This window comes from Hemicordylus capensis, chromosome 2 (assembly GCF_027244095.1).
Source record: "Hemicordylus capensis ecotype Gifberg chromosome 2, rHemCap1.1.pri, whole genome shotgun sequence".
NCBI lineage: Eukaryota > Metazoa > Chordata > Lepidosauria > Squamata > Cordylidae > Hemicordylus > Hemicordylus capensis.
Window position 1 is genome coordinate 180,640,585 of NC_069658.1, and position 27,850 is coordinate 180,668,434.

At 45.9% G+C, this 27,850-nt stretch overlaps 1 protein-coding gene across 5 annotated transcripts in view; it reads left to right on the forward strand.

The window, feature by feature from the left end:
- The window catches only part of TYK2 (tyrosine kinase 2), a 74,652-nt gene extending 57,323 nt beyond the window's left edge, over window positions 1–17,329 (forward strand). For all 5 annotated transcript variants that reach the window (XM_053289956.1, XM_053289954.1, XM_053289952.1 and 2 more), the window contains exons 18-24: window positions 6,456–6,553; window positions 8,072–8,264; window positions 9,123–9,241; window positions 9,553–9,725; window positions 11,224–11,341; window positions 11,806–11,916; window positions 12,859–17,329. In XM_053289956.1, coding sequence (XP_053145931.1) covers window positions 6,456–6,553; window positions 8,072–8,264; window positions 9,123–9,241; window positions 9,553–9,725; window positions 11,224–11,341; window positions 11,806–11,916; window positions 12,859–12,993 — 947 coding nt within the window. In that variant the 3' untranslated portion in view covers window positions 12,994–17,329. The remainder of the gene's footprint in view (window positions 1–6,455; window positions 6,554–8,071; window positions 8,265–9,122; window positions 9,242–9,552; window positions 9,726–11,223; window positions 11,342–11,805; window positions 11,917–12,858) is intronic.
- The last annotated feature ends 10,521 nt before the right edge of the window (window positions 17,330–27,850 follow it).

Genomic DNA, 27,850 nt, shown 5'->3' on the forward strand with positions numbered 1-27,850 from the left:
GGCGGCCTCCTCGGCAGACCAGCGCAATGTCCAAAATGGCGCCGACCGAAAGGGGGGGAAGCGTGATCAACACCTCTACCACCACTACTTCGAGTCTGGTGAGAGCCACGCAATCGGAAGGGGGGGAGGGATCTCCACTCCCTGAGAATGTCCCCATTCCTAATCAGGTGCCCCAGGAATGGCAGCTATGGTTTAAAAATACCATTAATGAGTTTATTGGCCACCTTAAATCTGCAAAGAAGCGTAAACGCTCTAAGAGGCGCAGACATATTTCCACCTTCTCCTCTGAACAATCTTCTGCTTCTTCCTCCCCCTCCCCCCCCCCCAGAAAAGCCAAATCTAAGAAAAAACATTTAAAGAAGACTAATAAGTCCTCTAAGACCATTTCTGTTCACTCCTCTGAGGTATCTGGGGAGGACTCTGCTGACCCCTCTGCTGCAGTCATTCGCCCTGTGAGGGATAGGGGGCTTCCTGCACCATCCCCTCCCTTGGAGGAGGATGCAGATGAAAACCCAGGAGGCCATGAAGGAGGGGGACGGGACTCTGACCGAGATCATGAGCCCGGTAGAGAGGAGGGGGATTGGTCGGGTGAAGAGGACCTAGAGCAGTCACAGGCATCTCAACGCTTATTCACCCCGGAAGACTTTAACCCTCTCATGACCAAGGTCTTAAAGGCCATTGGTCTGTCATCCAAATCTCCTACAGACTCTAGCCAAGGCAATAAGGGTGATCTGGTTTTTCCGAAAGCACAACCCCGTGAATTGCCTCTTCCTATGCCAGCTTATTTTTCAGATGTCATCAAGACAGAGTGGTCCACGCCAAGTGTTCCTAAGAAGGCGGCATCATCAGCAACTAGGTTCTACACCTTCCAACAAGAACCTTCCTTGTTACTGAAGACTCCAACCACCGACGCTCCTATTTCCCAATTGAGCAGCGGATCCTTAGTTCCGAGAGATGGCGAAGGTTTCCTGAAAGATGGCTCTGACAAAAAAGCGGAACTGGCTTTCCGGAGCGTCCACGACAACTCCTCCTTGGCTACCCGTTCTTCCGCAGTGGCGTCCATGGCGGCTAGAGCCAGTCTCCTATGGATAAATGACCTCCTCGACGACACACCGCCTGAGTCAGTCTGTCTCAGACAACAACTGTTAAAGCTTCAACGCTCTCAAGCCCTCATAGCGGACACTTCCCTAGACTCCATCCGCTACTCTTCGAGAGCATCGGCAGCATCTGTAGTTGGCAGGCGCCATCTGTGGCTAAAGGCTTGGCAGGCGGACTCCGCCTCTAAGAATAACCTTTCCGCCCTGCCATACGAAGGTGCAGAGTTGTTCAGGGATGCAGCACTAGAGAACATCCTAGTCGAATCCAAGGACAAAAAGAAAGCCATGCCTTCAGCACCGAGGAAGCCCGACAACACTCCTTTCAGAAGAAATTACCAGCCCTTTCGTTCTTTCCGCCCCTCCTACAGGGGCAGAGACCGTGATTTTCGAGGCTCAAGATCTTCTTGGCCCCGCCAGCGCTTCACTGGCAGAAACACCAGCTTCCGTTCTCCCAGTTCACAGGGAAAGCAACAGGGGAAGTCTCAATTCTGACTCAGATTCCCCCTGCCTAGGGGGTCGTCTATCCAACTTCCTCCCCTCATGGCGACAGAACATCACAGATGCCTGGGTACTAGACCTGCTAACATCAGGATACAGAATAGAACTGAGCTCCTCTCCCCGCCCAAGGTTTCTACCTACCCCACGCTCCAGCTGTTCTATCAAACATACAGAAATGTCCCTCGCCATTCAGCACCTCCTGGACATCGGAGCGATAGAGCTTGTCCCAAAGGGCCAGGAGGGGAGAGGAGTTTACTCCATTCTATTCACGGTACCCAAAAAAGACTGACCCCGCAGAGCGGTTCTAGACCTGAAACACCTCAATGGGTATGTGAGACCGCGCAAATTTCGCATGGAGTCTCTTCGCTCCATTTTAGAAGCTCTGTAGCACGGAGATCTTCTCACATCCATAGACTTAAAGGAGGCTTACCTCCACGTTCCCATCCATTGGGACAGCAGACCCCTCCTTTGATTCAAGTACTTGGGAACGGACTACCAATACAAGGCACTCCCATTCGGCCTCTCTTCAGCGCCCAGGACCTTCACCAAGGTACTCACCCCTGTACTGGCACTCCTCCACCTCCAAGGAGTGCATGTCTTCTGGTATCTGGACGATCTTCTCCTGAAGTCAGCCTCTCCAGACCTGGCAAAACGGGACTTGGAAGAAACTCTAGCTATCCTAGAGCTACACGGCTTCCTGATCAACTCAGCCAAGAGCCACCTAACACCGACCCAGAGGATCCGTAACCTCAGTGTCATTATTGATACGCTGGAGGACGAGGTCTTTCTCCCTCAAGACAGGATCCAGTCCATCACCTCAGAAACTCGCAGTGCCCTCTCTGCACCGAAAACACCAGTCTTGTCATTGGCCCGACTCCTGGGCCTCATGGTCTTGACTCTGGAAGCGGTCCCGTGGGCAAGGCTACATCTGAGAGGCCTCCAATGGTTCCTCCTCCGCTTCCAGCCTTACCTCTCCAGGAAGCGCAACATCTTCGTCATCATCCCCCCGCAGACCAGGATGTCTCTACAATGGTGGACTTGCACCCGGAACCTTTCGGGAGGGAAGCGCTTCCTGGAATTCCCGAAGCTCATAGTCACCACAGATGCCAGCAACAGGGGCTGGGGGGCCCACTGTCTTCAACATTCAGTCCAGGGAATATGGGCCCAACATGAACGATCCCATTCTATAAACTGGCTAGAGTTGAGGGCCATTCGGCTCGCTCCCCTCCACCTGCGCCTGCTGGTCCAAGGGAAAGATGTTCTCATCAAAACAGACAACACTACGGCCAAGGCACATGTGAACAGGCAGGGGGGCACGCGCTCTCGCTCCCTATTTCAAGAGTCAGTGTTGCTCCTATCCTGGGCGGAAAAACACCTCAGCTCCCTGTCAGCACACCACGTCAAAGGGGATCTGAACTCTATAGCCGACTGGTTGAGCAGGGAAGACCTACTTCCAGGGGAGTGGTCGCTGAACCCTCTAGTCTTCGATCAATTGGCATCCAAGTGGGGTCTACCACAAGCGGACCTGTTTGCTACCCCCCTCAATGTGAAACTGGATACCTTCATTACCAGGTTCCCCTGTCGGACGGCGTGGGGGACGGACGTGCTATCCTGCACGTGGCCACAGGGGCTGCTGTACGCCTTCCCGCCGATTCCTCTTCTCACCAGAGTGCTTCGAAGAATAAGAACCCTAGAGGCAGAGGTTGTCCTGGTGGCCCCCTTCTGGCCCCGACAACCGTGGTTCACGGGCCTGGTGTCCATGGCGGTGAACCAACCATGGCATCTTCCCACGAGGCCAGACCTTCTTCTTCAGGGACCGGTTCTACATCCCAATCCAGGCTGGTTTCAGTTAGCCGCCTGGAGACTGAGCGGAGCCGGCTGCTCGCACAGGGCATCTCGGAAAAAGTGACCGAGACTATCCTGGCCTCCAGACGAGAGTCCATGAACCGCATCTATCAATACACGTGGAGGATGTTTCTTCGTTGGCTTCGAAGGAATAAAATTCCCACCAATAACGCATCGCATAACCATCTTTTGCGTTTTCTTCAAGACGGCCTGGACAAGGGGCTGAAGCCCAACACCCTAAAAAGGCAAGCGGCATCCCTGTTACCTATGCTGCCAAAGCCCTCTTCTCCTACCTTAAGGGACCATTCCCTCCTAAAACGATTTCTGAGGGGAGCCACCCTACTGTCGCCACCGGTCGTGCATCGTTTTCCCTCATGGAATTTAAATCTCGTTCTTAGAGCTCTACAAGAACTTCCTTTCGAACCCATCCGGTCAATCCCGCTAAGACTCCTTTCTCTAAAATTGGCTTTTCTGGTAGCGCTCACCTCAGCCAGAAGAGTTTCCGAACTCAGGGCACTGTCAGTACACAAGGCTTACTGCGTGTTTTCTGAAGACTCTGTTCGCCTAATTCCAGACCCATTCGTTCTGCCCAAGGTCATCTCCCATTTCCACGTTTCTCAGGATGTCTTCCTACCGTCATTTTGCCCGCATCCTGTACACCCGCAGGAAAAGCTCTGGCATACACTAGATGTACGTCGATGCTTGAAACGATACATCAAGAGGACGGCTACCTTCCGTAGAACAGACACTATGTTTGTCTCTTACTTACCTTCATCCATGGGCGAAGCCGTGTCCTCTAGAACCATAGCCAGGTGGATTAGGGCATGTATCGTCTTAGCTTATGAAACCCAAAAGACCCCTCCTCCCTCTAACATCTGGGCACACTCTACCAGATCCGCTGCTGCCTTGGCCGCTTTTGCTACTAATGCCTCAGTTCAGGAAATTTGCAAGGCGGCGGTTTGGAAAAGTCCTTCTACCTTCATAAAGCACTATAGGCTAGACAGCTATGCAGCGGCACAGGCGGCATTTGGGAGGCGAGCTCTTCAGAGGGTCCTCCCCCAGGAATAGAGCAGCTAAACATTCTATTTTTCCCTCCCTGGGACAGAGTACGTTCTGCTTGGGTATGTCCCATCATGAGATGCCTTGACAGCAGCCACCCAGAACGGAGCATTGGTTACTCACCGTGAGGGCTTCTTCTGGGTGCTGCTGTCAAGGCATCTCAGCCCGCCCTCGTGGCTTGCTGCTCTCTTCCATGGGGTGGGAATCCTCTGACAAGGAGGAGGGGTTAGCTTCCTTTCCGATGTTATGCCTTCTGCTTAAGGCGCTCTCCTTATTCGCCTGTATGCAATCGTTTCCATCTAACCTTTCCTTTCCGCTACTTGGCCTAGAAGAACTGGGGTGGGGTTATCCCCGTCGGTGCTATATAGGGCTCTCTTTTCAAACTAATTTGCATAGTCCTGCCCAGGAGCACGAGACGAGGATAACCCATCATGAGATGCCTTGACAGCAGCACCCAGAAGAAGCCCTCACAGTGAGTAACCAATGCTCCGTCCTTAGGATAATCTTAAGAACCTGATATTTTGCTCATCAAATAGAGAACAAGACAGTTTCAAAACTGCCCCAAAGTACCCTTGCTTAAAAGAGAGGGGCCCAGTCAGGAGCCAGCAAGTCTGTTCAGCTGGACTTGGAGCGTGTCTTGAGCTGGGTGGGAACAAGGAACAGTCCCAAATTAGATGTGGTGGCAGCTGTTCCATATGTTTAATGGTGTAATTGCCCCCGTCAGAAGGATGGAAGATCTGGTTTTTATTTATTTGATTTATATACCACCCTTCCAAAAATGGCTCAAGGCGGTTAACAGAAGCACGTGAATGAAGAGTGCAGAACCTTATGCCCACCTGTGATTTCCTTCCCTGCAGCATCTCCCACCAAGCAGTTCTCTTCAGCTGAGCAGCAATACCAGGAAGGAACTTAGCTGGGCAAAAGGTGCTTGGGGAGAGAAGCTGTGGGGGATGAAGTGGCAGGTGGGGCAGGGGTTTAGTGTTCCTTGTTTGCATGCCCCTTGTTGTTAAAATGCAACCCCCTCTTTCTACATACTTGGGGTGATGCTGTGTTTAAACACATGGAACTGTTGCCATCATGTCAGGTTTTACGCTTCTGGATAGTGTATGCAATACACAGAAATTACCTTAGGCACATGGTAGTTGCTCAGAAGCATTTGATGAACTCATTTTTATGATGAGCTCATGCATTTATATTTCTAGCAGTTACAAAAGCATGACTTTGAGAATGATAGACTACCAATTTAGCAGAACAGCTTGTACTTGCTGCAAGTCTGTGTAATTGAATCCCAGCAGCTCTTCTCCCCCGACCCCCACCCCACCCTGACACATCAGTAAAAACTGCTGGGGCCATAATTTGGAGCAAAGAAGCTGTGTGTGGGGGTGGATTAACATTTCCCCTGTCTCTCACTTCTTTGCTCCAAGGCTCTCAGCCATGCTTCACCCCCATGGGGTTCCAGATACACGCTTTCCTCTCCAGACACACATTTAGGACTGTACAGGGTGGAGGGGTGGGGAGCAGGTTGTTAGGCAAATGTGATTGGCAGTGCAGAAGTTGTGGCCAGCCCAGGGAGGCATAGGTGTGTTCTTTTCCTACACAGTAACGATCCTATACCCTACCTGTAACTACATTAACATTAATCCTGTGGAGGTAGACTAGGCTGAACGATAATGACTGACTCGGTGCTACCTCATAAGTTTCATTACTGAGCACAGGTTTAGCATCCAGTTATCTTCATTCATAGCCTGAAGTTCTGTATTCTGTGCCATACTAGCTCCAGTACAGTATTCAGATCCAAGAAGGATCATAATTTATGTGATGTCCTGGACAATTCTGTTCTTTGCCTTCCCCCAGCCTATTTGTGGGTCTCTTGAGAATTATTCCATATGTTGCTTTCTTAATCCACTTCCTTTAAACCAATATACTAATCATTTTATCCTTTCTCTTATATTCCAGATCTCCTTGACATCACTACTGTGAACCCTGAATGTCCTATATCAGACCCCACTGTTTTTCAGAAGCGCTACCTGAAGAAGATCAGAGACCTTGGAGAGGTAAATTGCCCTTGTTAGAAGTTAAGCATCTTTGATTTTCTTTCTGCCTTTCTTACCAAGTAAGAGCTGGAACAGACAAGCAGAAGCCCTTAATTATTGTTTCATGAGACATGCCATTTCAGGCTGCAAGTGGGAGAATCAGATGTGCAAATTCTCCAGACTTACAAAGCTACTATGTCAGTTTCCCCCCTAACAGAACCTTCCCCTGCTGATATGTTCTTTGTATATGTGGAAAGTATACCCTTGTTAGGGGCATGGGGGATATTCAAGTATTTGATCCCAGACCTGCAAGTCAACAAAATATGCATCAAGTCAGGCTTTTCATCTATTTCACCTCTTTGAGGGAAAACCAATACAGATGTCATATGGGTCATGGCTTCATGCTGGTTCTACTAATGTCCCCTAATCTTGAGTGTACATGTTTCCTTTTCACCTTTGCATGCAAGGGGGGAAATGATTCTACTTCTGATCCCAACATGCAACAAGCCAGGAATTGGTGTGACATCCAGCTGTGGTGGATCTGAACTGGTTACAGTCTTGATCCAATTCCAGCTTCAGATCCTGACTTATTTGCAAAGTCAGTTTATAAGAAGTCAGGGTCTGCTATGTTCAGACTTCACAGCAAAGCAGAATCATTCCTCTTCTTTTGTTCATGTTGAGGGCTAGGGGATGGTGTGTAGAATCTGATGAAAACATGGTTCCATATAACATCTGAATTGGACCTGAGAGTGAAAAGATGGTGTATGACACTGAAGCTCAGTTCAAACACACACCAGGATATGGTTTGCTCTAACTATACTTCAGGAACCAAACCATGGTTTAGCTTTTGTAATGATTGGGTCTCTACAGACAGTCACCTCTGGAGACAGAGTAACAACTTTAACTCTAGTTCAGCAATTCAGACATAATACCAAAACATGGTTCCTGATTCTGACTTGTCAGCTGATCACAAATCATGACTTGTCAATTCGGATAACACAGTAAATCTTAGTTAAACTTCCTTTAGTCATGGTTCAGCATATGACTGAGCTTGAAGTGGCATTCATCTTTTCTGTTTTTACGTGTCATAGACGATCTGGCTGCACTCGTCTTTTTAGAGATTCTTTCCACTTTCAGTTTTTGTTACCAATTGCTTGATATACTGGGCTCATCTGGCTTGATCATTCAATTAGTAAATCAATGTGTGAAGCTGACTCTGCCTAAAAATTGACTGCCAAAGCTGTGAAGTGGGATCCCTGGGAAGTATTGTGCAGTTGAGACTTGATTGTGAAATCCAGTGTTTGACTTCAGCAAGCATGTTAGCAGACCTGGTGGGGATACTGGGCAAAGGTGAACTTTTTCCTCCGATTTGTACTGGTTTGTGTTAGGGATGTTCCACCAGAGAATGTTCTTGAGGTCTCATCTCCCTCTGAAAAAGTTGCACACTCCTAACCAGTTGCTCCTAAGCAAATGCAGCGGAATGCTTTGACTTTCAAAATACAAATCCCTGACTTGTCTTTTAATCACTCATTCTACTAGGGTCACTTTGGCAAAGTGAGTTTGTACTGCTATGATCCCACCAATGATGGTACTGGCGAAATGGTAGCAGTGAAATCATTGAAATCTGGCTGCAGTCAGCAGCTTCTGACCAGCTGGAAGAAGGAAATTGAGATCCTGAAGACACTCTACCATGAGAACATTGTCAAATACAAGGGCTGCTGCAGTGAGCAAGGTATGAGATCTGCTGAAATGGCACTTCGGGAACTAGGTAGTGGCTAATTTAGCCGTAGAATGCCTTGAGGAAAAGTGGTGCATGCCATAGGATTGCATGTTCTTCCTTTACATTCTCTTCCCACAGTTTCCTCCAGAACCCATACAGTCTGGTTCACCTTAGAACGCACAGCAAGCAGCACATTGCTTCCTCCAATGTTTTTCCTCTTATGTTCAGGACCAGGAAAATGGCAAGTGGTCATGTTCCTAAGAACTGCGGGAAATGACTTGGAGGTGTCTTGGAGGAAGAGGAAGTTATTTGTTTCTGTCCATCTGGGAAAGGAAGTGGCAACCCTCCACAGCAGGCTGTGGATTCAGGGTAGTAACTAGAAGAACTCTTGTGGAAATCCACCAGGGCAGAGTGCTAGAATGAGACTGGATGCTTTGGGATGTATTTATTTTATTATATTTCTTACGTTTATATCCCGCTCTTCCTCCGAGGAAGCTTATTTTTATCCCCACAACAACCCTGTGAGGTAGGTTAGGCTAAGAAATACATGACAGGCCCAGAGTCACCAAGTGAGTTTCAAGGTTGAATGGGGATTTGAACTCGGGTCTTCCCAGTCTTAGTCCAACACTCTAACCAGTACGCTATGCTGGCTCTCTAGAATGAATTTTAACCTTGTGAATCATTGGTTCAGATCCAAGTTCAGTCATAAGTATACTCTGTGGTGTTGGATTAGCCATCCTTCATGACTCTCCATTCCCCTTGGTAATCTAGTTCATTCTGCGGCCTCTGAAGGTAAACGAGATCCAGACAAGTAACAGTACTTCCTTTTTGAAGACAGGAAAATAATGGTCTGTTCCCTTTTTATTCCAGGTGAAAAGATTGTGCAGCTTATTATGGAGTACGTGCCTTTGGGGAGCCTGAGGGATTATCTACCCAAGCACAATGTCTGCTTGGCCCACATCCTCCTCTTTGCCCAGCAAATTTGTGAGGTAAAAATTTGCCAGCTGTGGGTGTAGAATTCATGTGGCTGCTGACTCGGAGGATATACCACTCCTGGGATTCTCTTTCATGATCTGGGAGAAACGAACTAGATTAGTTGAAACAAGGCTGGAGGCTGGGAGACTGATTTTTGTGGCTGTTCCTTGGCTGTGGGAGAAGAAAGTGTTCTAATGGGAGCAGTGTTGACACTGCTATTCTGGACTCTTGGCTGGGATTCTGCATAGAGCCCTTAGCTGTTGGGTGATCTGGCCTCCTTGGCTGCAGAGTTGAGGGTGTAATGCAATGTGTATGTATGTTGCAGGGAATGGCCTATCTCCACTCCCTGCGCTACATCCATAGGGATCTGGCAGCCAGGAATGTGCTCCTGGAGAATGAGAATGTGGTGAAGATTGGAGACTTTGGTCTTGCCAAAGCCATCCCTGAAGGACATGAATACTACCGTGTCTGTGAAGATGGAGATAGTCCTGTCTTCTGGTAAGTGAGCAACTGCAAAACTCCGTGGTATTCAGATGGCTGAGATGTAAGATTGCAGTGTAACTCACCCATAGTCACTGTTGAGCCTCCAGTCAGATCTCAGAGCCTCCACTCAGACCTCAAATACTCCACATCATAGGAAATACTCACTCCTAATCAGTGTTTTCTCTTAATTTTTTCATTTGTGTGCGGAATGAGTTTTGTTCTGGTCGGCAGTATCAGGGCAGTATGTGCCCATGTGCATTCAGAGTGGGGCCTTCCTGAGTCAACTGGAGTTGGATCAAAAACTAACTGAGCAGACATCCAAAAGCATGTGAGCCTTACACGGAACACTGCTCCCAATACATTGTGCCATTGGGGAAGTCCAGTGCTGAGACAGGGAGAGATGACATTCTACATATACACCAATAAATACCCCTATGAAAGCTCAAGATAAGATCTCTTGCAAACCTTGTCTTCTACTCTTATCTGTCTGCCAGTTACATTTTGTCATATTTAACTTCTGGGGAAATGGCTAACAAATATCTTCCTCTAGCGACAGGGGCGTAACTACCATTAGGCAAGGGGAGGGAGTTGTCTTGGGGCCCCACTGCCTCGAGAGCCCCCCCAGAGGCACATCACATGACTCCCCACCCACACATGTTGCACCCCCTATGAATTATGTTGGAGATCGGCAGGAGCAGAGAGTAAAAAAACTAGATTCAATGTAAACTAGATATTCACCGTATTCATAATGGGGATGTGAGTGTGAGTGCACGATATATTGTGAAGTGTGTGTGTGTGTATATCAGCGAGGGGCCCATTTAAAAATCTTGCCTTTGGGCCCCCTCCAACCGTGCTACGCCCCTGTCTAGTGATTAGAGCAAATGGCAGCAGTTGCTTTCCTTAGTGTAGGTTTGTAAGAGCACATCAAAAAGGAGTCTCAAAAAGAGAAGGTCTGTCGTCTTGGTTGTGTTTGAAAGAATGTTGGATGTACATGTTCAGCTTGTGAGCTTCCAAAGGCATCTAAATCACTGCTGCAGGAGACTGAATGCTGCCCTTGGTCTGATCCTGTGTGGTTTTTCTTATTAGTCATGATGGTTAGGAAATGGGAAAGAATGGTTGTCTTCATGCTCTACTTATTTGAGCTTCCCAGGGACATCTGGCTGGCTGAGTGCTGTTGTAGTCTGAAAGCTGGAGATAGCAAGAATTCTTGGTCTGATCTAGCAAGTCAGTTCTTATTAGCTGTATCTAAATGGAACCCCCATGTTCAGAGGACGTATACCCTACTGGAGATAAATGGGGGAAGGCCATTGCTTTCATGCCCTGCTTCTCCAAGATGTCTGACTGCCCCTTGTTAGAATTCATACTGGACTGGATGGACTTGTGTGTGTGTGTGTGAGAGAGAGAGAGAGAGAGAGAGAGAGAGAATGAATGAATCAATGAATGAACGAATGAATGAATGGAGAGAGAAGGAATACGCACCAACTCTACTTTCCCATTCTCTGGTGTGTTGCAGGTATGCTGTTGAGTGCCTGAAGGAGTGCAAATTCTACTACACCTCCGATGTCTGGTCCTTTGGAGTTACTTTATATGAACTCTTAACTCGCTGTGATTCTAGTCAGAGCCCTCCAACGGTGAGTCTTGTTAGTGGGGATGCAAGTGAGGTAAAATGATTTGCTTAGCAGTGCTGGGCAGTGTTAAGGGTTTTTTTGGTATGGATCAATGCCTACGTTTTTGAGGACTGGCTGTGCTGGACAACTCAGTTGTCCAGAGTGTATTAGGCATATGCTGGTCCACATTGCTAGCTGTGACTGGCATGGGACCTGTGTTTGCTGTGTGGTTCTCATGATGGGCAAAAATGTTTGTAAAATACCTGCCTCATTCTTCCTGTACTCCTGATTGCATGCTCTGGTGTGCCGTTGGGGGTGTGAGAAGCTGGTCACCCATCTGCATTTAACCGTCTGGGAAATCTGCTTTCTGAAGGAAGACATATTTGTTCTGTATATACTGGAGTATTTTGAAGAGCAAAGGACTTGCAGAGAGAGCCATTTCTCTCCCTTTTTGTCAAACACTAATAGGTTTCTTCCTATTGCCTTAGAAATTCATTGAGATGATTGGAGCAACTCAGGGTCAAATGACAGTGCTGAGGCTTATAGAGCTGCTGGATAGAGGGAAGAGGCTGCCCATCCCAAAGGACTGTCCTTACGAGGTGAGTCATGCTCTCCCTTGTGGCTTTCACAGATTGCTGTTTCGTGTAGAACTGTAGGCCGGGGATGTCGCAATGGGGCTGCATTCATGATGCAGTCACCTTGTGGAGAGCGGGGCTGGAATTTCTCATGCAGAAGCCTAGAAATAAGTTAAATTAAAACAGGACATTTTTAGCCTTTATGGTTTCTGCTAAAGATTTAGAAACCAGAGAGTGTCTGGAAAATAGCTGAGAAATTGGACTTTCTGTAAAGGACAGCTCCAGACGGTCCCCATACAATTAGCAAACAATTTCGACACACAATGTGTGTTGGAAAGTCACAAATTGTTTTGGTCGCTAAAAACAAAGCTTGAAAAAGAATGGGAAGAAGAGCATGCAGATTAAATGTATGATTATAAACTTTCTCACTTTCCCCCCAAAAGGCATATGAATAGGAAGCTAAAATTCCGCCTTATCACTTGCTAGTTAAATGGAACTAAAACTATCCCAGCTGTAGTGATTGGAACTAGTGTTTAATGAGGGATGGCCATTACATTTAATATGCCCTTTGTTGGAACTTATTCCTGGAGCATGAGAGTTGTGGGAGGAAGGCCATGGTCGTCCAGAAGGGTGTCTCCTAACCAGCAGTAGAGGAGATGGGCAGGATGGTTGATGCAGCCTCCAATAAACCCGTATATTAAATATACATTATCTTTGCTTCTTTTTACAAATACAGCATGCAACTCTGAAGGATACTCACTAGCAAAGTTCTCTGTGTCATGTTGTAGAACCCCAGAGGTATAAGAGGATTGCAGCAGCTTCTGTTTATCCTGCTGGTGATGGCTCTCAGGGCAAAAGCTCCTGGGAATATTCACCCGTGGCTCAATGAGCCACTATTCTCCTTTTAATTTAATTTTACTTAAGTGTATAACTCTCGTCCTCCTAAATTTGTACCTCCTTCCACAGATTTACCGCCTGATGAAAAACTGTTGGGAATCAGAAGCTTCCTTCCGCCCAGCCTTCACGAACCTTGTGCCCATTCTCAGAGCCTTCCATGAAAAGTACAGGGCCCAGGCTCCCTCAGTTTTCAGCGTATGTTGATCAGGATGTGGAGATTCTCACCCAAAGACCATGCTCTCATCTGCACTTTGTGTCTTGATGCTTTCTCTGTGTCTGGAAAGCTGCAGTGCCATGGAAACTGCTTCAGTGTATTGGCACGCCTTGGGACTCGGTCTTCCGCCATTCTAATGCCCAGAGCCAATGCAGAATGTTCCTACCTTGTCAGGGTTCTGCCCTTTCACCAAGTGTGACAGAACTGCGGTGGGAAAGAGCCCACCCAGTTTATTTGTCCTGAACAAAGGCAAAGACTGTTTCTGAAGCAATGTCTACTTCTGTACACACAAGCTTTGCCTAAGCAAACTGGAGGAGATTTGATCTGAGTATGGGAGAGCACATGTCAGGTGCAGGAATGGACAGACTGTTTTTTCCATTGTATTTTAATGGACCATTGGCCCTATTGGTCAGTCCGATGCAGATGGAGTATGCCGCTTGGATTGGAGGCCAAGGTATTTTAACACAACACATTGGCTCACTATAGGAAATCTCCATCTTGGACTGGATGTGTAGTGTGCGGACTGTTTTAGAACTGTATCTACTTATGAAATAAAGGGAAGACCACCTGGCCTTTACATGTTTCTTACAACACCTTTCCAAGAAAATGTGCTTTTTTCAAAGCAAATGCTTTGGATTTCTAAAGATGTGTGAGCTGTTCTCTCATTCCATTTTGCTAGGTTTCTGAATATTTCAGAATTGCTGGAGCTTTACATTTTAGATTCCTCTACTACTACCATCACCACTTTCTGCATACTGATCTTTTCATTTACTCTTTGGAAGGGACTCTCTCTCACCCTCTGAAAGTCCAATGTGGAGTCAGATGCACCCTCGGCTGATCGGATATTAGAGAGGTGAAGGGGGAAATCCCTAGTTGTTGACTTTGCCCAAGTATCTGATCATAAATTGTATGTTCATATAGAGGTCTCGAGTTTGCTCTCAAAGAGTCGTCTGGGCTATCCTTGCTGTCTCAGCAATTAAGGAAGAAAGCTTCTCCATTTGCTCCAGAAGCATATTACAGCTGCCAAGAACTCATCCCATGCATTAGCTGCCTTGCTGCTTGTCTGTGAATTTCCTATCAGCCCACCATGCTTTCTGGGCAGTTTTGCAGACCACCTGTTGCACCAAGAACCATCTTCCAAACCATTGTTAGCTTGGAACCACCACCAACAAAACCTTTCTACCCCTTCATCCCCATCTTTGGCCAACCAGAAACTGAATGTGAAGGGGTGATGAGTATAAGTGGGGAGGCAGAAGGGAAATTACAGGCCTTAAATCATATTGAAATTGAAGATGATAAATGCCTTTTAGCCACTCACTTGGTTGCTACTGCCCAATAACCAAGCTTAAGTAGCAAATAAACAGTGATACTGCTGGGGAAACCCAGCTGCCGCTTACACCTCAGAGAGACTTTAATGTGTCTTAGCTTTTTTTAAAAAAAGCCTCCTTGCTTCCTAAGCCATAGGAGCAATTGCTTTTGTTCCCAGTCTTCAGGAGCCCTTCTCCGTTCTCATCAGACCTGCTTTGAGCAGTTTGCTCCATTTTCATCAATGCTGTTGAGAGACTGCTGGAGAGAGGTTGCATGTCCATGCGCTGCAGAGCGCCATGATGAAGTCAGTATGCCAGTTACCTTCAGGACTAATTTCTCCCTTGCCTAATGTACATTCTTGGGTTGTGTCTCTTTCTTCCTCTTCTTCTCTCCCCCACTGCCCGCAGGTGCTAGGACTGGTGCTAGCTGTTTTTGGCCAACCAGACTCTGCAGAACATTGATGAGCCAGGCTGTTTCTCTTTTGAGAGAGAGAGAGGGTGGCAGCTGTTAACAAACTTGTTTCTTGTGTGGCTCTATATCACTAAACAGTGCTTCAGCAATTGAGTGTTGCCACAATGTTTCTCTTTGAATATCCATTTGAAGAGGATGGGCAAAATTCAAAAGGATGGCGATGATGATTATTTTTAAACCTTCACATTACTCTGCTGTAAAACTCAATTATGTTCCTGGAGCTATGAATGAACTTGATGCAACTGCTTATCCCTGAGCAATCTCCCGTCATTCAAGTTCTCCAAGGACTAGAAGCAACCAGCTGGCCAGTTGCTGGAGGTGAGAGTTACCAGCTGAAGGAAGGGAATGCATGAAGAGACCTGAGGCTATTGCCCATGCTAACTCAAGCAGTCCAGGACTCTCTGGGCTGGTGTCCATACTGATGTGTGGCTCTGAATACCAGATGTCCAAAAATGGTGTGTGCATGTGTCTTAAGATGCTTTGTGCTGAATATTATTCTCTTAATTGCTAACCTTTTTGACAGGTATAGAGTTGGCTGGGGGTTTGGTCAGCAATAAAGCCCTGTTCAGGCACCCTACTTGTGGACACTGTGTACTGGAATACAGCATCCACAAGAGCATGCCTTTAAGCCCTGCCCCCATATTGATGCACTTACAACTTGGCTCCCACCACAATTGCAGCATTTGTCTGAAGAGGCAAATGTGCTCATGGAGAGTTTCTTCCCATTATTAGACTACTGGGGCACCCACAGCATTCAAATGACAAGGAGAATCTGTCTGTAAATACACTGTAATTGTGGAGAGTAGAGAGGGCGGGGGGTTAGTACATGTCACAGTAGGGGCAGAGCTTGCTGGCATGCTCTCAGGAGCAGTAATCATGTACGGCGTTTCCACTTTGATAACACCTGGACAGGGCTTAAGTCTCTGTCAAATAGGTGAGAAGAAGTACAGATCAGCATGGTTTTTGAAGGGGGGCATTAGCAACCCTAAAGCCATCCCAGATACAAACTCCAAACTTGGCTGGTTTCTTGATCTGCTTGTCTTGTCATCTGCCTTGCACCCAATAGGACTGGACAGTGTGTAGTATTGTGTGAGTTTGCTTTCCAGGTCTTCTAACTTGGGGGCCAAGTATTGGGATAGTTCAGAGACCGCAACTAGAGTACTGGCTATGTTTTTGAGGAACAAGTAAAGCCAGCCACACATGGCTTTTGTGATCTCCTACAAGAACAGTCAGAGCCACTGCATTTGTACTGTCCTCACCCGCTTTTGACAGACCTAGGCTAGGATCCAGAGATTGTGAAATCCATTCTGTGAGCCCATGGGAGTCTCACAGCCCAATTCTATGGATACTTTCTCAGAAGTCTCAGTGAGTTTTACAGGACTTGCTCCCAAGTAAATGTGTACAGGATTGCAGCTTTAGGCTTGTTTCTCTTCATCCCCACGGCACATGCTTTCTGAAGCGGAGGGAAGTTTTAAAAAGCAGTCTCAAATGCCTTGTGAGGGTTAGCTGGTAAGTAATAATAATAATAATAATAATTCAGTTTCTATACCGCCCTTCCAATAATGGCTCAGGGCAGTTTACAAAGAGAAATAACAAACAAATAAGATGGCTCCCTGTCCCCAAAGGGCTCACATTCTAAAAAGAAACATAAGACACACACCAGCAACAGTCACTGAAAGTACTGTGCTGGGGGTGAATAGGGCCAGTTACTCTCCCCCTGCTAAATAAAGAGAATCACCACGGTAAAAGGTGCCTCTTTGCCCAGTTAGCAGGGGTCAAAGTAAGTCAAAAGTTACATTGTACCAGCACAAACCCCTCCCATGAGTCCAAGTGGCTCTTTGAATTCTGACCCTATGTATTTTTAAACCCAAATGGCTGTAGAGGAAAGATGATGCAATTATCCCTTGGATTATGGTTTTTTCAAGACTTGCATATTAAGTCAGTGGGACCACTTATCTTTACAAAATTCATGATCTTATATACTTCTATTCTTTGGAGGACTGCATGTACCACTCCTGATGAACTTGGGACCTTGGCCTTCAAATTGGTCTTGCCTCCCCAGCCCCCGTGTGTGTGTGTCCTGGTACAGAATTGTGCCCTGAGCCTACACTACCAGCTGTGTCTCTGGAGGGTGGAACAATGCCAGAGACAGCTGGCAATAGCAATGTTCTAGCTGCCAAGCTCTTTATGTTTTGTTTTGTTTTGTTTTGTTTTTGGAGCGGGGGGGGGGCTAAAAAGCTAAACTGGAGAACTTCACAGCACTGTGCCTTTTGCATCTGGAACTGCACTGAAGATCTGAGGCAAGAACTCCTTTTTCAACAGAAGCATGGGCAAGCTTCAGCCACAGCCTCCCTTGCTTTTTCTGTGCCCAAAGCTGCTGTATATTTTGTGAGTGTACAGAGAGAGTGAATAAATTCTCTACTGGAAAACCTTGCTCTAATGTGAATGTACTCTGCTAGTCTAGCAGCAGCTAGAAAAATTAACTATGTGTAATATCCTGATAATGTCGTTCAAATTTTCTTCAAATAAACCTCATGTAACTTTTAATGGCTCTCTGGAATTTTGAAACTTTAAAAAAAAACAGTGGTAGAAAATCTTTACCTGAGGTTTTCTACCACCAGTACAAAGGCCAAAGTATGACATTACCCAAGCACATATTTCAAAAGGTTGTAGAGTCTAGGGCCACTCTGGGAAGAGCCCCTGCCTGCTTGCATGCAGAAGGTTCCAAGTTCCCTCCTTGGCATTGCCAAGATAGGGCTGAGAGAGATTCCTGCCTGCAACCTTGGAGAAGCCGCTGCCAGTCTGGGTACATACTTCTGTGCCAGATGGACCAGCTTCCTATGTAATCAGTGTATATACCTAACACTTTATAGAGTACCATAAAGCAGGTTCCTGCCTCAAGAAATCATAAATATCAAAAGGGGAGATCACATGAAGAGGAAGGAAAGATTCAAGGGTAACAAGCTGATTATGAACAAATGCAGACCCAGGTTTTGGCTTCATTCCACTGAAGGAGGACTAAAGAGTTAAGCCAATAGCTTGACAGAAGAAGTACATCTTGAGGTGATGTCTGAAGGGAAAAAAGACATTGCCATGCAAGTGTCCAGGGAGAGAGTTCCAGGCACAAGAGGCAGCAAGCCAGAATGAGTGCAGACCTCTAAAGAAGCAAGGCCCATTCAGTCATCTGAGGGAGCTGGAGTTAAAGGAGCAAAGGTCAGAGTCGGGTATCTATTGGGATACTATTATTTATTTATTTATTTACACAGTCAGACAGGTGTCACTGACTGGTTTGTTTTATCCAGACATCGAGTCCTTCCCAAGGACCTGGGATGCCAGAATTTTATTGTCAATGTTGTTGCTATTGTTATAGATATCGTCGCAGAATATAGGCTGTTCCCAGTAAAGTTGCTTTTTGTAACTGGCTGCTGGTGATTTCTGTGGCCCCTATGCTGTTGAGGTGCTCTTCAAGGTCTTTTGGAACTGCACCCAGGGCGCCAATTACCACTGGGATTATTTGGGTCTTTTTCTGCCACAGCCTTTCAATTTCAATTTGTAGATCTTTGTATTTGGTGATTTTTTCTATTTCTTTTTCTTCTATTCTGCTATCCCCTGGTATTGCTATGTTGATTCATTTAACTTGTTTTTCTTTCTTCTCGACTACAGTGATATCTGGTGTATTGTGTGGCAGATGTTTGTCTGTTTGTAGTCGGAAGTCCCATAATATTTTTACATCTTCATTTTCTTCAACTTTTTCAATTTTATGGTCCCACCAATTTTTGGCTACAGGTAGCTTGTATTTTTTGCAAATGTTCCAGTGTATCATCCCTGCTACCTTGTCATGCCTTTGTTTGTAGTCAGTCTGTGCGATCTTTTTACAACAGCTGATTAGGTGGTCCATGGTTTTGTCTGCTTCTTTACAAAGGCGGCACTTGCTGTTTGTTGTGGATTTTTTGACTTTTGCTCTTATTGCATTATTATTATTATTATTATTATTTTATTTTATTTTATTTTATCTTATTTTATTTTACGTTTTATATCCCACTCTTCCAAAGAGCCCAGAGCGGTGTACTACATACTTAAGTTTCTCCTCACAACAACCCTGTGAAGTAGGTTAGGCTGAGAGAGAAGTGACTGGCCCAGAGTCACCCAGCTAATGTTCTCAAGGCAATTTTGCATAGTAAAAGGGATGAGGACTAGAATGAGAAAATGGTTCCCTGGCCCAAAGAGAAACGCCATCTAAAAAGAAAGAAGGGAGATACCACCACTGGGAGAGCCATTATGCTAGGATGAAGAGTAGGGGCAGTTGCTCTCGCTCTGCTAAATATAAGAGTCACCACTTTAACAGGTGCTGCTTTGCTTCCTGCCCTCCCTTGCTTCATGAGTAGTTGAACTACTGTAACCTTTTGTCCCCACCATGGCCCAGAGCAACAAGCATGCCACTGATGTGTATTAGAACTAAGGCACTGGTAAAGCACCCCTCCCCCCATGCCATAGTCCCAATCCAGGTTAGTGCCTTTCCCAAAGGCTATTTAGAGAAGAAACTAGAAGTTCTGGTAAGAACTAATCTGCCTACTTTCCTTTCATGTTAATCTTAACCGATAATTATCATCTTCACAAGTTATCGCACTTCTGCCTCAAATGTTCACGTGTCTGCCATCTTGAATTGGGGTGGATTTCATCAACACAATTAGGGACAGGTGGTAGCGGGGGATGAAGTGGAGGAAAGACAGCCAACAGCTAGGGACCTGGCTCCAGCAGAGGAGGGGCAGAGACCTGAAAGAGCAGAAGGGGAAGCACGGAGGATAACATCAGCAGCACGCCTCCCAAAGGGAGGGGGTCTGAGCAGCAGGAGGAGGAGGAGGAAGGGGGGAGACATTGGCAGTAGCAGCTGTAAAGGCTAGACAATTACAGGGAATAAAGAGGGGTGCTGGCCCCATAATTGGTGGTCAATGCATAGCCTGTGAGGAGGCATATAAGGAGCCGGCTGGGGATAAGAGGCTGGCTGGTGGTGAGTGTCAGGGGCCTCCAGAGAGTGGCAGACACAAGGAGCAAACAGCCTGGGATGGAAAATGAACAGGGTAACGCTTAAGCCCCTTAGATTGCTACTCTCAGGGACTAACTTCCTTCCTTCCAGCCACTTCCTCCCTCCCTCCCTTCTCTTCCTGTTCCTTCTACCTTGCAACATGCAAGCTCCTCTCTCCTGCACCATGTGTGCAGAGATGCAGAATCCATCTACATCCAGCTAGATAGATAGACTAGAGATCCCAACTCCTCACTTTCCTATCTAGAATGGAGTTCTCTAATAAATGCCATATATATTGATTTGAAACTATGAACTGGCTCCAAGTTACTTTACTTTCAGCATACACACATGCCTAACTAAATTCCGCTGTGTTGTGCCTCTGCGCACTCTGCTATAATGAAAAAGGGATTCTCTTACTACAGAGAATTCCCAACAGGTTATGGGAGCCCAGTATTTTGAGCTGCTACTGCCCAGTATTTTGAGCTGCAACTAGAGACTTAGGTTTGTTCCAGGAGATCCAGTGAGATCTAGCCTAGACACTTTAAATGGAAATGGAAAACCTGACTAAGGATTGCATTGAGAGCAGAAGGACTCCAGAAAGTAACTGAGGAAGACTCCGTAGATGGAACCACAGCTGCTGAGAAAACTGCTAAAGAAAAATGGCTGCTCAAGGATGTGAAATCTCAAGCTTTGATAGCTGCTTCTGTGAGTAAAAATTATCTTTCTACTATATGTGATCTTGAGATCTCAAAGGAAATGCATTTCTTGCATTTCTTGCATATGAAAAAGAGGTGGGCATACACCTTTAACTTGAGAAAGAAAATGCAGAATCTCCAGTATAAAGATGGGGACTGTTTTGCCACACATGTTGGACTACTATGGGGCTTTTTCTTTGAATTTAAAGCTGCAAGGGAGGAATTTACAGAGAGTCAGAAGCTGGAAGCTCTGTTCCTAAGCATGCCCCCCAGCTATAGCAATATAATCGGCCAATTAGAAGTCCACACCATTCTAACCTTTGAGAGAGCAGTGGAAACGATATCTTCTGAAGCAAACAGAAGGAAAATTTTGAATTCTCGCTATGAAGGCGAATTAGCAAATAACTTTGCTCTTAAGGCAACAATTGGCCATACCAGAGAAGGAAACCCAAGGTGGGGAGGGAATGCTGCAAGAGGAAACCGCATGGGCCCCCCACATTTGCATACAAAGAGGTCTGGCTTCGTTGCAAATGAAACTCAGTCCAGAGAGAGAGAGGTCACATGACTGCCACCAGGGAGACTGCTCCTGGAACGAGGCCAACTGGGACTAATGCCTTTAGATGTTTTCTGTGTAACCAATTTGGCCACAAGATGGCGAACTGTCCCAAAAATCAGACAAGAAGAGTTGATTTTACTGAGAGAAATTTAAATAAGGACCTTAAGCGTGCTGATGATTCAAATAAGAATTTCAATGTTTCCCTGATGCAAGGCGATGAAAAATTTATTCTGGACACAGGTTCGATGGTCCTTATTTCAAATAATTTAAGTTTCTATACTGAACTGATTGATATTCCTGAAGAAATTGTTCATTTGGGCAATAATACTACAAGTAAAGCAAAGAAGAAAGGCGAAGGAATTTTGTATTGCAAGTTATTGGATGGATCAATTAATGAGTTTTTTGTGAGAGATGTTTTGTATATCTCTGATTTCTCAAGCTCCTTGCTTTCAATATCCAAGCTAGAGAAACAAGGCTGTGAACTGTATATTAGAAATGGACAATGTGTTGTTACCCAAAATGGAGAAGTTTGCCTTGTAGGCTCTAAATGCAAATGCTTGTACAGCATGCAGGAGCAACCTGTTTCAAAGACAGACAGAGAAAGACCAGTCTGGTCCAAACCTGAGGCATAACAGCCTAATGAAGTGAACCTTGCTCAGTCATGCCTGCATGAAAACTTCTTGCAACTGTGGCATAGATGCCCGGGACACAGGAGCTATGAGTCAATCCAGAACATGAAGGAAAGGGGATTAGCTGATGGCATTGATTTTGTACCATGTGACATTGTGACTAACTATGTTTGTTGTCTTGAGTCCAAAGCAGTTAACAAGCCATATCCAAAACAGAGTGAAAGGAAGACCAGAAGACCCCTGGAGCTGATCCACAGTGATATATCTGGACCACTACCAGCAACCATAGGTACTTTCAGATATTTTCTCACAATCACTGATGATTACATACAATATTCAGTTGTGTTTCTACTAAAGGAGAACTCACAGATGCTCGAGAAACTCCAGGACTACGTGGCCATGGCAAGCAACAAATTTGGGTGGAAGCCAAAGATCCTGCTCACAGATAATGGAGGAGAATATATGTCCAGCGCCACACAGCAGTTCCTGAGAGAATATGGAATTGTGCATCAAACCACGGTAGCTTCCAACACATAACAGAATGAAGTGTCAGAAAATAGAAGCCTCCTGGACATGGTAAGATGCATGCTTGCTGACACACACCTCCCACAGAAATTCTGGGGAGAAGGCATCATGACTGCTACATACATACAAAACAGAATGCACACAAAGTCTATAGGAACACCACCATATGAACTTTGGCATGGTCATAAGCCGTCCATGACACATTTGCGTGTCTTTGGAAGCACGGCTTACTCATATATCCCTAAGGAAAAAAGGACTAAGTTAGGGGCTAGGGCCACAAAAGAGATTTTTGTAGGCTACTCAGCGCAATCCAAAGGCTACAGAATTCTGGATCCTGACACCAACAAGATAACCATAAGCAGATCGGTGTATTTTGATGAGAATGAAAGAGCTGTGTCTTCAGAGGGGGCCTACACTGAAGCAAGCAACCAGACCAAAGACCCCGATGACTGGATTATGCTTCCTGATCTCAGCAGAATTGAGGAGGAGGAGACAGCTGAACATTGCTGGCTCTTTGCATGGGGCATCTGGTGAGAGGCAGCATGGAGAAGACAAGTGGCCGCGCCTCTGTGACTGACTGCTGTACTATTACATCAGTAGTATCCTCCCTCCTTCACTTGCACTGGGTGACCTCTCCAAGCATAGGAAGGAGAGTCTTGCTGTTGCCCAAACAAGAGAGTTCACCAGGGGGAAGCCAGGCAGCTGCTCAGAGCTTCCTTCCGCTTGGGGCATCAGTTCTTGGCTTTGACACTCAGAGGGAGGGAGGGAGGGAGGGAAAATCCTGCTGCTGCATCTGCGTGTTCCACCACCCTCTGCTGCAGCAGTCAGTGATGAAGAGGCAGAGTGGAGAAGGCTCAGCAGAGCCACCGACCCGCTCCACGCTGCCTCCTGGCAGGCAAGTGACAGCATCGCCACACTGGAAAGAGCAGAGAGCAGTGGCCAGAGGGCAGAGCCAGCAAAGTGATGTGTGTCCCCTCAGGTGTGAATCAGCGTCAGGATTGCGCTGAAGGAATGAGTCCCCATGTCGTGCAGTCCCCAAAGGCTCACAATCTAAAGAGAAACCTTTGAAAAGGTGCCTCTTTGCCCGGTTGGCAAGGGATGCCTCCACGTCAGGAAGAGCCAGCGTGGACTGCGCTGAAGGAAAGAGTCCCCATGTCTTGCTGACACAAGAGCACATCCCAGCCACCAAGGTGGCTCATGTCTTAGTCATGACTGTAGCTGAATCAGGATTTATAGATAAGATAATTTTATTCACAAGCATTCTGACCAAATTACTTTTAGGAGGACTGAGTGAGCCAAAAAGGAACTGAACCTGAACGGAACCAAGTCTTAATCTGTTCAGGTGTACTCCTTTATTACCCAACCACACCCCACTCTCATTTTTAACATGTTATACGTTTGAGTGTGTGTGTGGTACTTTAATTTCCCAAAGGGAGAAAGCCAAAACCTAACCTGTACTGGACAGAGAACCGATTCCCAGTGTAGCTAATCCGGCTTCATCAGATGTATGAAGTAAACCAATAAGGGTTATAAATGTATAACACAGGTACAGATCAGTCGAGACGCAGTGGAAGATAAACTCAGAAATCAGGGAGGGAACTAGAGGCACCAGCAATGGGGTGCTGAGCATAAATACTACACATCAATCTAAACATCCACTGAGTAGTGGTTGGTATCTTGGGCTTCTTTTTGTTTCGTTTTTTAACTTCTTTTTTGACCAGACATTTTAAAGAGTGGCTGTTGCATCATAGTGATGCAACACATTATGAACCATTAGTACTACAGTTTTTCAAGAGCTTGCTCAATTATCAAAGCATAAATGTGCTAGCAGCCACCAATGAATATTTTTAGGACCCTTTACTGGTTCCAACCTCAGACCTAAAAGCTCACACTTTCTTCCGTGACATTCTGTTCTCCCACAGCACACCTTACCAGCCACCATGGGCATACAAAAAAACCCCCACAGCCTCCTGCTGCTACTGAGAAATGTTTATGCTAGGTGCTCTGCAGATCTAACAATCAAGGGTTTCTTTTTGTTTTTGCTTTTAATTAACCAGCCTTGGGAGTGTGGTAGAATTTTCCCTAGTAGCATTCAGCATACAGGTTTCACAACTGTGGTGCAGGTAAAACAAAGATTGCATTTGGATTTAAAACATGTCAGCAAAGTCTTTATTGGAACTTCTGTGAAATGCCTGTTTAAAAGGGACTCTGACACAACATCTTTATAGCAATTATTGTTCCTTATTGACACCAAGTGAACAATACAAATCAAAGATATGGCAAAATTGGATTAAACCTGCAGTTGCTTTTCCTTTTCATAAATAAAACATCAAATTATTTTCTAACTTTATAATTTAAAAACAATGAATGATCAGGGGAGGACCTATATTACAAGGGGAGAAATATGGAAGGTTTGGGGGACAAGGTTCCTTTAAAAAAAAAAAAACACTTCTTGGAAAATTTAATGGATAATTAACACAAGAATAAAAGATTGAACCACAAGAATCCAGCAACATATGCACTAGCATAGTGAACCATTCTGAAACTATGTGTCTTGAATCATTTCCTGGTTAGCAGAACAGGACTCTTAATGTACCAACAGACCCAAGATGGGGATGCACCATGGAAAATGCTCTACCAATTCTCCAATTCTTTGTTGCTTATAGGAAAAGACAAACTTCAAATGACTTCTTTAATGCATAAAAGATCTTCAAAGATATCAAAACAAGTTACATATTTCCCCACGAAACATGTAAGCTAAAACAAAACTGAGCCAATGTTACGGTGTGACACATCATTCTCAGCGCTCCATTTAGAATGCCAGCTGAAGGCACTTAATTACAGAGCTGACCAATGAAAGCAGCAAACAGATAATACATTTTATTGCTTTTGTCTATTTGTCAAATCTTCTGTACCAGGACAGTTTACAACAACATGAGGGAGGAGAGAGCAGAGACGATATTAAGGGTAAAATAAATGTTATATTATTCGTCATCTTCGTATATTAAGGGTTTTCACAGGACGGAGATGGGGGGAAGGGTGGGTGGATGGGGGTAGGGGGGAAGGGTGGGTGGATGGGGGTAGGGGGGAGGGCAAGGTCCAAGTCACCTTGGGGGTGTGCCGCCCCTTCGCGTGGGCTGCCGTGCGCCCACATGATCCATGCTGCTCAGAGGAGCACGGATCTCTGGAGGCTGGGACATTTTGCCCTGGCCTCCGGGTATCCCAGAATACACTGTGCATTGGGAGAATACCCCCATGAGACAGGAGCTCTATGATCTCGGCATCTAGGTTCCACACATTCAATTTTATACTACCTGCTTCACCTTACACCAACCCTCATCCTCCTCACAGATAGAACAATCCTCCCTTCACATTGATTATCATACAAACAGGATTTAACTAGTCATCCACACAATCTATATTCTACCCAGACTGTATTCTACCCAGGTTTGGGAGCAGTGTGTGCTCCCAATTTTTGGTTCTGTGGAAGCAAGGTAAGAAGAAAACCTAGGCAGAAGTGATTGCGTGGAAGTAAGGTATGAGGAAAAGCTACCCAGGTTTTGATAATAGATGTATAGGCGATATATATGAAAGAAGAACACAATGGGAAAGTGAACAACAAAACAACAACAGGCATAACCATACTTGTTCATTAAGTTGTTCCCTCATTAATCCTATACTCCCTAGTCCAGTGAGCTCCCCAAACTTTCTATCAGCATGATCTTTTAGTTCTAGTCATAAGATATTGTCCATAGACCTCTTGCATAATATTCTATCTTGATCGATACAACTCCTCTCAATAGAACTCATATCGGTTTCCATAGCTGGCCTGCACCTTTACTTGCTATTTCCCAAATGAATTCTATCCAGAGAAAGTGTTTCGATCGAGATATAATATTGTACAAGGGATATATTGATATCCTCTTGATTATTACTGGAACTACAAATCATATAAAGTTTGAGTAGCTCAATAGACTAAGATTAATGAAGGGACAACCTAATGAACACAAATGGTTATCATTTTTAGATACTGGAATCCAATTTTGTGGGGGCTACAGGGAAACTAGGTGGTATAGGAAGCCCATAAAAAAGGAGATCTTAATGAATAGTAATTCAGCACATCCCACAATTGTAATGGTACAGAGAGTTGAAAATGTAATACGAAGTGGCTGTAGGTGTGTCATCTAGTGAACACATGGTGACATCTATGGAAAAAGCTGAAGAACGATTCAAGTGAATGGTTATAAACGTCCACTCTGTAGAAGTAGGGGTGTAAAGTTTGCGAAAGGATGGCCAACTTTAAAAATGCCTTTTGTAACAGACAGATTTGCATGGCAGGTACGACAAACTTTGAGTAGACATGAACGGTATTTACACACACAGCCTAACCCAGGCTAGGCAGCCCAGCATGGGTTAGGCTGCGGGTGTGAAGCACCAGGAGCAAGGTCGCTCCTGGCACTGCATCCGGGCCAAACCCAAATTACAAACCCAGCATTTAGAAATGGTACACTTAACCTCGGATGGCGATCGTCTGGGCAATGCTGTCAAGTCAAACGGCTTCCCCTGGGCCCGCCATTTCTGGCAGAGAGTCGGTGGGTTGAGCGGCCACGCCAAGTGCAATGGCTGCTCTAGTGATCTTGGATTCTGGTGCTCCCACCCAGCCAAACCCACCCTCTAAGCCCAGCCTTTCGCCAAGGCTAAGGGCATGAGCGTGCCCCTAACCCGGCAGCCATGATCATGTGTTGAGCTCAGGCTGCTTGCATCCCAAGCACACACAGAGGGGGCGCCTAGAGGGCCCGTCTCATGGGGACATTTCCCCAAGGCACTGCACTTGTCACGTGGTGCATAGTGGGATACCTGGACGCCGGGACACAGCGTCCTGGCCTCTGGAGATCTGCACTGTTCCAAGCAGTGCAGATCATGTAGGCACACAGTATCACGCTCGAAGAGGAGGCACGCCATCATGGGGGGGGGGAGGCGAGTTGGACCCTGCTGCCAGCCCACCGGTCATGTGAATACCCTTAATATCTTCTCTGCAAAAGGTCTGTTCTCTCTCCTCCCTCATGTGTGGTGTAATGGTCACAGCGTTGGACAAGGACCAGGAAGACCCAAGTTCAAATCCCCAGTTGGCTATGAAACTCTGTGGGTGACCCTGGGCCAGTCACTTATATCTCAGCCTAACCCACCTCTCAGCGGAGTTGTGAGGATAAACAGAACCTCTGGGCAAGGAAGAGGTGCCCCCCCATACACACACTCACACACACTCAGAAAAGTAATAAATAATAAATGTAACTATGGTCTGTTTGCTGCGTTTCGTTCTCAGCTTCTGTATTTAAGTGCCATCAGCTGACATGCTAAATGGAGCCCTGAGGATGGTGTATTACATCCAGCATTGGTTTGGGTTGTTTTTGCTTACATGTTTTGTGGGGGAATTGGGAAGTTATTTTAATATCTTTTCATATCTTTTATGCATTAAAGAGGTCATTTCAAGTTGGCCTTTGGAGCAGTGAGTGCAATGCATATTTCATTGCTGGTATATTGTATTTTAGGAAAAGTCTGATCAAAAGTTGTTGTTGCTTTCCCTTCATTTAAAAATGACTGGGTAGAAAGTGACACTTTCTCTTATTATGAGTCCCGCCG